The sequence below is a fragment of the Urocampus carinirostris genome, chromosome 3, assembly GCF_059441175.1.
Source record: "Urocampus carinirostris isolate Australia breed hairy pipefish chromosome 3, RoL_Ucar_1.0, whole genome shotgun sequence".
Classification (NCBI taxonomy): Eukaryota; Metazoa; Chordata; class Actinopteri; order Syngnathiformes; family Syngnathidae; genus Urocampus; species Urocampus carinirostris.
Genome location: NC_142351.1, coordinates 50,445,248 through 50,455,154, shown reverse-complemented (window position 1 = coordinate 50,455,154; position 9,907 = coordinate 50,445,248). Strand labels below are relative to the sequence as shown.

General features: G+C 43.4%; 1 protein-coding gene across 2 annotated transcripts; it reads right to left on the bottom strand.

The window, feature by feature from the left end:
- Positions 1-1,300: 1,300 nt before the first annotated feature.
- Positions 1,301-9,696, bottom strand: adnpb (activity dependent neuroprotector homeobox b). Of its 2 annotated transcripts, XM_088332275.1 has the most exons (5): positions 9,276-9,696; positions 8,927-9,030; positions 7,234-7,350; positions 5,031-5,123; positions 1,301-4,931 (listed from the first exon to the last, which is right to left on the bottom strand). In XM_088332275.1, the coding sequence occupies exons 3-5, from the start codon at positions 7,339-7,341 to the stop codon at positions 2,058-2,060; spliced, it is 3,075 nt and encodes a 1,024-aa protein (XP_088188401.1). In that variant the 5' UTR covers positions 7,342-7,350; positions 8,927-9,030; positions 9,276-9,696; the 3' UTR covers positions 1,301-2,057. The 2 variants fall into 2 exon arrangements, with proteins under 2 accessions (XP_088188401.1, XP_088188400.1); XM_088332274.1 differs by lacking the exon at positions 8,927-9,030.
- Positions 9,697-9,907: the final 211 nt, after the last annotated feature.

The window sequence follows — 9,907 nt, the reverse complement described above, 5'->3', positions numbered from 1 at the left end:
GAATATTTATTAAAATGAGGCTCACCTAGAAAGAGCTGACACCTTTATTAAAGATCTTGCTGCTAGAAGTACTTTAAAAAACATTTCTTCTTTTACTTGGTTTTCACTTTATCTAGTTTCCTTTTTATTGTTTTTTTTCTTCTATCAAGTTTCCTTTTCATCTTTCTTTTTGCCCCTCATTTTTTCTTTTCTTTAAATGCTGATTTATAGTCATTTTGAATCTCCCTAGTTTGTATTCTTCCCTGGGCTTTGTAACACTTGTTTTCAGTTGCATAACAAATCCCCCCAAAACATCTAATGGTCAAACAAAACACACTTTTCCTTTCATGAAAGTACAGCCCTCAGAAAATATTAATTTATAAATGACTGATTTGTCGCAGTGGCTAGCCCATGTGCGGCACAGTTCTGAGGTCATGAGATCGAACCTCCTGTGTGGAGTTTGCATGTTCTCCCCGTGCTTGCGTGGGTTTCTTCCGTGCACTCCGGTTTCCTCCCACATTCCAAAAACATGTATGTTAGGTTATTTGTCCGGTCCAATTTGTCCTTAGGTGTGAATGAGCGAGCAAGTTGTCTGTCCCTGTGTGCCCTGCGACTAGCTGGCAACCAGTTCAGGGTGTCTCCTGCCCACAGCCTAAAGATAGCTAGAATAGGCTCCTGCGCCCCCGCGACCCTACTGAGAATAAGCGGATGGATGGATGACTGATTTATGTTGATATTAATTCTTGGTGCATTTATTAGATTCTATTATGTGTAGCCAACTTTTAAAAGGATATCTGAGAACATTGGAATATTTTTAATCACAGCTTTTTGGCGGAAAACCCAAATTGGCCCATCCTCAACCCGACCCAAGCTTCAGTGAAGCCCAAGTCAATTGAGTTTGAGCCCGCTGGTCTACAGCAACCAAAAATGAGTGCTAATGAGCACAAGAAAAATCCAAACTACAGATATTCAAAGTGAGCAAACCACATCATTTTCGTTCTCGTTTTTTGCCCAACATTTTGTGAGGTTTTAGGGTACCCGAAGCAGTAAGATAGTGGACAATTATGTCAGCTCCATGTTATGTGTATTTATTGACCTACGAGTGGTTTGAAGAAAAAAAAAGGTTCATGAAAGTTCTTGTATTTTTGATGTTTGTCTTTTCAAATGAATTTTAGTTTTTGTACCACTGGAAGGCGCTAAATACACACCTTTGAGAACCCAATGCTAAAATTCACGTATGAAACAAAAATAGTTTTGTTTGGTGTACATGGAAAGCAATAAATAACAGTTATTTGAAGCCATTAAAATGAATACATGCTCATTTGGCCAATATTTCTGTGAGAAACATTCACAGCACTTTATTTTTAAATGCGCAAGTGGAAAATTTACTTGTGTGAAACAAACACGAATTTAACAAACATGAGATAAATATATATTTTTAATATTATGGTTACCATCTTGTCAACAGTTGTGTATGACCAGGTGAGGGGCAATGTTAAAAACAGTAAATGGATTGCAGTCAGGGCTGTTGAGTACAAAGCTGTAATTAAACTTCAATCTGCTCTATGGAGCACAGCTCTTTTCAGGGGGAAATGACCAAATCAACAATCATTTATATCTCATTTTGTAACAGAAAAATACTTTTAGTTAAAAAATAAAGTTAACATGTAAGAAAAGACCAGCCACCAAAGCGACACCTATCAAGAAGCATACATAGCAAACATCCAATGTAAAGATGTCTGGCACCATCTGGCCAAATGTGTCAAAGACTGTACAAATTTACAAGTTCTCGGAAATTTTTTTAGGAACTCCAAAAAAAAAAAAAGTCTCTTACCATGTTTAAAACATATACAAAATCAACACTGCACCCCATTTGTTGGATTTAGTCAAAATACTTGATATTCATTGTTTGTCTCAACCACATAAACTCCTAACTCTTCAACATAGTTAGGTGTCGTCCATTCAATTGAAACGTCAATTGATGGCTTGTTTGGATTTCTTTTGTGTTCCTTAAATTAGAGTGAGGCAGATTTGTTGGTGTGGGGCAAGTCTTCAAACCATTTTAGTCATGTAAGTCGTCAAACCTGCTGCTGCTTTCCCAGCTGTGCTCCGTCACCACCTCGCCTAGCGGAGGAGGGTACGAATTTGGGAATAATGATGGGAAGGGTATCCCTCCCTTTGGCTGACTCGGTGGGCCCAAACCCATTTTCAAAGTGCACTCCTTCATCCTCTTCGTCATCATCGTCGTCATCATCATCATCCTCGTCCTCTATCATATCTTGCATGTCTGATACAAACTCGTCTCCCGCCCCTGGTGCCGTTCTGTCCTCAGGTGCTGGCCGGATGACTACGGACGAGTCCCGCCGGCCCTCCTCAGTATCAGAGTCAATGGCAATTGGCTCGGTGGTGTTTGTTGGCGTTTTGTGCAGCGGGATGCTGTTGATTGTCTCAATTGAGTCTATAGCAATGTTCACTTTGGAGATAGAACTCCTTATGTTTCCGCTGTTGTCATTTTCCGGGAAAGACTCTTTGCGCCTTTGGCGAGCCCGTTCTGACCGTCCCACGCGTGTCCTGGATGTGCGCCTTAGGGCTGCCTGGCTCTGGCGCACACAGCCGGACACATCGAGCGCCAGCTCGTGGCTCACTTCGCCCACTTCGTGCATGTTGAATCCAAGTAAGACGCCGGCTTTTTGACTCTCACATTCCTGCACGCAATTCCTATGTGTGTTGGCAAAGTGGCTGGAGATGTCAGACTTCCACAGCCACAGAGCTGCTGCCAGCTTTGCCACCTCCCGCTGCGTGATGTATGGCGCACGATTGAAATAATGAGTGAGAAACGCTTTTCTGGATTCATACGTTTCATTTTCGAGGCCTTTGGGGTCCAGCGCAAGGGTAACGGGCTCAGATGGATTTTCTTCAAATGAACCGTTCATATCCCTCGGGTGCGCTTTCTCCCCAGGAGGGCCCCGCCTCTTCCTTTTTGGCTCAATAGTATCCGTGCTCTCAAAAGTTCTTCGTTTCACTGCGCCACCCTGCCCTTGACCGATTCTGGAGGAATGCGCTGACTTATCCTGGCCATTGTGGGACTTGCCTACGCCTCTACAGTGCACCAAATGTAAGGTGATGGTGGAGGCCGTCATATTACTTGTGTACACACCAAGACAGTGTATACACTTGTACGTCAATTTCTTCTCCACCGGGTGGACAGTCTGAATGACCTGGTGCCTGTCTTTTAAGTGGTGTGACAGTGAGTCAGAGATAGGACCCTTTAGGATGGAGAAGCAAAGTGGACAAAGTGTCTTACCTATGTCCCTCTTATATGATAAAAAACTTGGTGGGACATTCTTGACAGGTGAACTCTCAGCTACACTAGAGTGTGTTTTTGGAGGGTGCTGAGACAATAACTTTTTCACCGACAACAGGGAGGTAGCCAAGGACGGTGAGTTGTGGGTGTTACTATGGGCATGAAAAGCTGCAAACTCCTCCGAGGCATCTTTCATGTTGTATGTTGTCACAATCAATTGAACGTTCTTTGGATTGCCCTGCTGTAGGGTGAGGTCAAAAGTCAAGGGGGAATCTGTGCGGGGTCCCACCGTTTCTTTGGGGTGCGACAAACGCATGTGAGCCACCATTTTCTCCACATCATTGAAGGTGGCCCGGCAATGCTGGCAAGACAGACCATGGATGAGCATGTGGTTTAACAAAGTGTCGCTGGGGAGATAGCGGTTGCAGTAGAGACACTTGCTGGTGAAGTTGTGAATCTTCATGATGTAGTTTGCCACGGCAGGAACTTTCTCGGCTTTATGCTCTTTTTCAAAGTGAGAACTATACACGTTTTCTGGGAAGAGTTCGTTGCAAATGGTGCAGATTTTCCACTTCTGCGTGTGAGACGTGCTCAGGACAGAGGAGCTACTTTTCTTGGCTGTGATTGACGCAAAAGTTGTGGCCGCTGCTTGCACTCTCGAACCCAAGGGGTTGGGTTTTAGCAAAGACACGGGGCTAACCACCAACGGGCTTCGTAGGCTGCTTGCAGAAAAGTGCGGCTTTGCACCGTGTGGCTGCAGAGGTGCAGGGAGATTACCTGGTTTAATTGCTTTTGCCTGCTGGCTTGCGTAAGGGTAGGGGAGATTGGTCCCTGACTTTAAGCCCATTGACTCATGTTTATTCCCGGGGAGGAGAGTTTGAGAAGTGAAGGCCAGCTTTGATGTGCTGGAAATCCGGGCCATTTGCTGAGAGGCCGACAGTCTGGCGTTGGCCATGACAGCCCCTTTTGGACCCATCCCGATGATGGTCTTATCTCCGTGAGATCTTGGGGGCATGAGTAGGATTGGTTTAGGCCGGGGAACAATCACGCTGGTGTGACCAATCATGGCAGTCACCTGGTAACCGATCCTCTCATGGTCCTCGATGACATGTTGAACAAGTGCTTCATAGGTCCTAGGCACAAACAAACACTTTTTGCAATGGATCTGATGACTGTTTGCACTGCTACTTTCCACTTTGGCATGGGGACCACTATTTGTAGTGTTTGTCTTCTCTCCTGGTTTTGCAATGTAAGGCTGAGCCACTTGCTGGAAATGTTCCCTGTAAATGTGCTTTCGGACCACGTTGTACAAAGGGTCTCGATAGTTGCACTTTTTACAGTAGTACACGGCCTGTTCGATGCTGTCCCCTGCCCTCTTTAAGAGGCCATCCTTCATCATGAGACTGCTGCTTCCCCCCACCATGGAGCCAGGACTCTGCCGCAGAGCATTGTTGCTGGGCATGTGGAAAAGTTGGATGTGCATCTCAAGGCTCTTTTTGTTCCCGCTGTATGTGCAGTAGGGGCAGTTAAGCAGGATTTTGTTCTCAAAATCTTCGCTGTGGACATTACGGAAGTGGCTCTTGTATGCTGAGAAGAATTTGGACGAGAAGAGGCAGCCAGAACAGCAGAAAGGTTTGGATCTGTAGTCCTGGGACACATTCAGAGAGGATTTCAGTTGATTTTCAAAAAATAATAATAATATTAGACATTTTTGTGTTATAGCGGTACCATCTTCATTACTACATACCTGTACTTTGGTATGAGATGGCTCCCACATGCACACATCTTCCCAGGAAGTGTGCTTTATATACACTTCTGGAGGGGTATAGTCCTTAAAGTCCTGCACAAAGAGAGATTAGTTAAAATCATACCCAGTTGTCACAACTTCTAGCTCTTAAAATGTCATGAAGATCTATTATGAAAACTGCTTATAAGTTCATCCTTTGTCCATCATCACAATAAACAATACCAACTCTTATACCTCCAAAATAATAACTTTACAAGAGACCCCAAAACAGTTGTCACCAAGCAGCTTTAGTATTTGTTCTTGTTCAATCATTTGTAAAATTAGTAGACATGCTGCACACAAATTGAGCGACAGAGTATATTTTGTAGGGAGAAAAATAATCAGACAGCAATACAGATAGGGCTGATGCCTTAATGTCTTTCTGTTGGTGTGTGCACACATTTTTTTTCTGTGTTTTTTCTGTACTGATAACAAATCATCACAAAATCTAACAAGCAAAATCACAAGCAACAGGGCCTGTACCAGGTACTGCAAAGATTTTTGTACGTCACTGCATTTTTTAGGTCAAGTACGGTAATGAATGTATTCGTTGATGCACCTGTGTATTCAGAAAATTATTTGTTTGTGACAGCCTTTAGATCACAGCAAATATGTATCTACAAAATGTTTAGAACCACAAAATGTGCCTACCATGGCGCAGTAGTTAAACAGGCAGTTTGGTAAAATAGCCATTAAGGAGTTTACAACTTTGCTAGGTCCTTAGTGCTGAACGTGTGTATTTCCCCTTAGGGGATATTGGGAAAAGCTACTTGGACACCTTAATGATCTTTATTGTCTGGCCGTGATACAGTGCCATAAAAAAGTATTTGCCCCCTTCCCGATTTCTTGGTTGGTGTACATATTTGTTATAACAAAGTTATCAGATCATCAAACCAATTCTAATATCACACAGAGACAACTTAAGGAAATACAAAATGCAGTTTTGGAATGTTGTCCCCATTGAGGCACAACAAAAATCGGAACATTTATGGGGCTACTCAAAAAATATTGCCCCCTGAACCTAAATCACCAGGCCCTAATTTGGGCCCACTGTTCTTTGCAAAAACGGTTTAAATCTGCCATATTGGGAGGGTTTTCTAGCATGAACTGTTCGTTTAAGGTCACAACACAGTAAATCAATTAGATTTAAATCTGGGCCTTGACTTGGCCACTCCAGAACCTTCATTTTGTTTTTAGGCCATTTAGAGGTGGACTTGCTGGTGTAGTTCGGATTGTTGTCCTGCTTCCTAATCAAAAGGTTTTAGGGCACAAACTGACTGCTGAATGTTCCCCTTCAGGATCTTCTGTTGAACAACACATTTCATTATTCTGTCAACCAAAGCAAGTTGTCCATGTCAAATGCTGTGCCATTTTTACACCAGACGTAAGGGGCTGCAAACCTTCCCAAAAGTTCAATTACTTTTTCACATAGGGCCACATATGCCTAGATTTTTTTGTGCCTTAATGAATGGAACAAACATTTCAAACCTTAAACCTCAAATTTTAAATTTCCTCGGGGTGTATTTGTGTGACATTAAAATGGGTCTGATCATCTGAAACCTTTTGTGAGTGACAAATATGCAAAAAAAGACAGAATTCAGGAAAGGGTCAAATACTTATTCATCACACTGTACGTCCAATCACTTATTAATACTACCAAGAAGTATGGTTTGCAAGGCTCAAGGATCACACCACATAACATATATATATATATATATATATATATAGATAAAGGCTGGGAAAAATGTCACGTTAACGATTTGCGTCATGATTTTCAATTTAAAGCATAAAAATATATTAACGTAACGATTAAAATTCCGCCCTGAGCGCGCCCCGGATGTCAAGCTGCGCTGCTCCAACAAACAGAGAAGAGTCACTTTCGTTTCCTGAGGCTAACGCGGCGTAGCATGCTAGCGACGGAAAAGAGAAACACGTTTAGGGCAGACAATTTTGCTTAAAAACATTGCCCGATGGGAATCTCATCAAGGCGAAAGTAATATGTATGCGTTGTAAAGCTGAATTGAATTACCATCGGAGCACTAGCATATATATATATATATATATATATATATATATATATATATATAATTACATTTTCAGGTGCAGTATTCCACCTTTATTCACAGCAGGACTAAATAGAACACTCAAAAATACACTTGCTTACCTCTAAGTGATCTCTACAGTATTCCAAGCCGATATCTCCCAAGGTTCGCTTGACATTTTTCCGAGCTTTGCGCAAGTTGCCCAGATTGTTGACGGGGAGCTGAAACATTCTGGTGGCCTGGTTTAGAGAAAAAATATAATTTTTCTAAACTATATTTCATCAATACAAAATTAGATTCAAATCTGAAAAAGGCTAAAAACACCCGCCATAAAATAAGATGTGCTTTCTTTCTCATATTTTGCACAAACATTTATTTCAGGGCGCTCTGTCCTTTAAGTCAAACATGACATCACACGACAAGTACGGAGACCTCAAAGAAAATGTTACTTGATCGGAAGTTTGTAGCATGTCAATTTTACATTTGGATGGATGGAGAACATATTGAACGTTCACTACATCATAAGTAAAGCTTGGTGCAGCAGATTTATGACTGCCTTCTGATTCTCATCAGTCATACAAGAAATATGAAAATTCAAAGAATGGAAATAGATATGTATGGGGAAAAATTGGCCAGTTCAGTAGCTTAACTGTAGTGTCCTCTCAAAAATGTGAGGTTGTGGGTTTGAACCCCAGACAGATCAGACCAAAGGCTTGACAATAGATCTGTTCAAAGGATTTGAGCACAGTACCATGGCCGTTTATCGGTCTCTTACAGAATGCAACAAAATGCCCAGCCAGAAGTTAAGCAATGTTTATACCAGTGTGATATTGTCATTAGATGATCAATAATTTGAATTCTTCGTGGCATAGGTCGTGGCTGAACTTGAAGTAGAGTTCTTTCGTCACAATACAGCTAAGGTTTGCAATCCTGTGGCCTCAGGACAACTTCAGCTTGACAAGATGTTGCTGCCTCTGCTGGCTCAGTGCACAGCAAACATGCCATAGTTTCATATCTAATGCCATTACACATAGATGGCGCTAGAGAGGCCATTACATAATGACTGATTTTGCTTCGGCCTATTCTTCCTCTCCTCTCTCCCTCTTCCACCCAACACCCTCACCGAATGGCGCTTCCTATTGAGGCAGGCTCTACAATTATGTCTGCAGTGGAGGGAAAGAAAGACTAATCAGAAGAGGTAGAGAGGGAGTGTGTAAGGGAGGATGGGCTCTAGGGGTGAGGAAGGGTGGGATGCAGGGAGGATGAGGAGGGAGGGCGGGAGTGAGGAGCGGAAGCAGGGGGGGGGGGGGGGGCGGTCGGACAGGCTGGCTCAAAGGGAAAAAAGGAGGAAGGGGAAAGAGGGTGAGGGCGAACTGAAGCAGAGGGAGAAAAAGGAAACGGGTGAGAGAAACCACAGGGAGGGGGGGGGGGGGGTGAGAGGGAGCAAGGGATAAAGCAAGTGAGGCCAAGGCTGAGTGGGAGGGAAGAAGGGTAGGAGTGAGAGAGGGGAGCCTGTAAGAAAACCAACACGATGGCCTGCAAAAATCCTCCAACTGAGATGTGATTTCATCTTGTTGACCATTTAGTCATCACCCCGATTAGGGTATGGGGTATCGTGACTCCACCCACCCAAAACTTGCTCCGATGAACCCTGGTTGACATCAGATCCCATAAAAAGGGTAACATTTGGGTGACGGTGACAGGACCAATCCCAGTTTCATTTTCAAAATCAAGATTTAAGGGTCACGTGAAAAAAAACTATATGACACACACACACACAAAGAATAAACGAGATGGTAAACAAACAAAACCCACCTCCCCTTTCACGGTTGTCCCGCAGTTGAATTTGCACCACGATGGAAATGTGACATGAACTCGGCGCTACAGGAACTGGGTGACAGAGCAGGAAATCTTCTTCTCTTTGACAAAGAGTGTTTTAAACACCGCGTTAGCTTAGCATGCTATGCTAAGCTAATACACAACAAGGGTTTCTAAATGAAACGGCAGGTATTTTATATATGATAATGGTCTTTATATCTCCGCGAATTTCGACGAGAATACATTTAGTTCTCCCGATACGATGAAGTGTTAGCGTTACATTTATCGGAGCTGGGTGACATTAGCAGCTAACTACAAACTATGTCATCACGACAGGCAAGTTTACCTGCGCTCACATCCGTGTGTGGCGTTTAGAGCGGAGAGCTGCACCCAGGCGAGAAGAACCGGAGCGATTGGGAAAGCCGTCTACTACTCCCCCCGCTCGGTCGGCGATATCTGGACAGGTGAGTTCCGAAGTAGGAGGAGAGTCAGTCCGTCACCCCGCTGTTGGTCTCCTTCTCCTCCCCGTCCTCCTTCCTCTGCTTAGCAAACAGGAACACTCACCCTCCTTTCTTTAAATGACGAATCAAAGTAAATCGAAGACGGACACATGTTGAAGGAAACGAGAAGAGAATTTCCGAAGTCAAAAAAACATGAGCAGGAAATTGAGTTTATGTTGATAACGATGCGCTAGCCTGCCCCATTCTTCTCTTAACAGACAATACACAGTCAGCCAGACGAAAATGCCCCAATCCAAAATGGCGCAAATGAGGGACCGGATGTGACGTTGGTGTCTGATTTGCATACAGCGGTCGTATTGTCCCAGACGCGTGGGAATTTCAAAGTATACCAAGAGTTCTCCACGCAAACATGCGTGAGTCGTTACATTTTGTAAGGTGATTTTTTTTTTTTTGGGGGGGGGGGCAAATTCCAATGTGCAGTTCCACATTTTCGATCAACCGTGGGCATCCTGCCTGA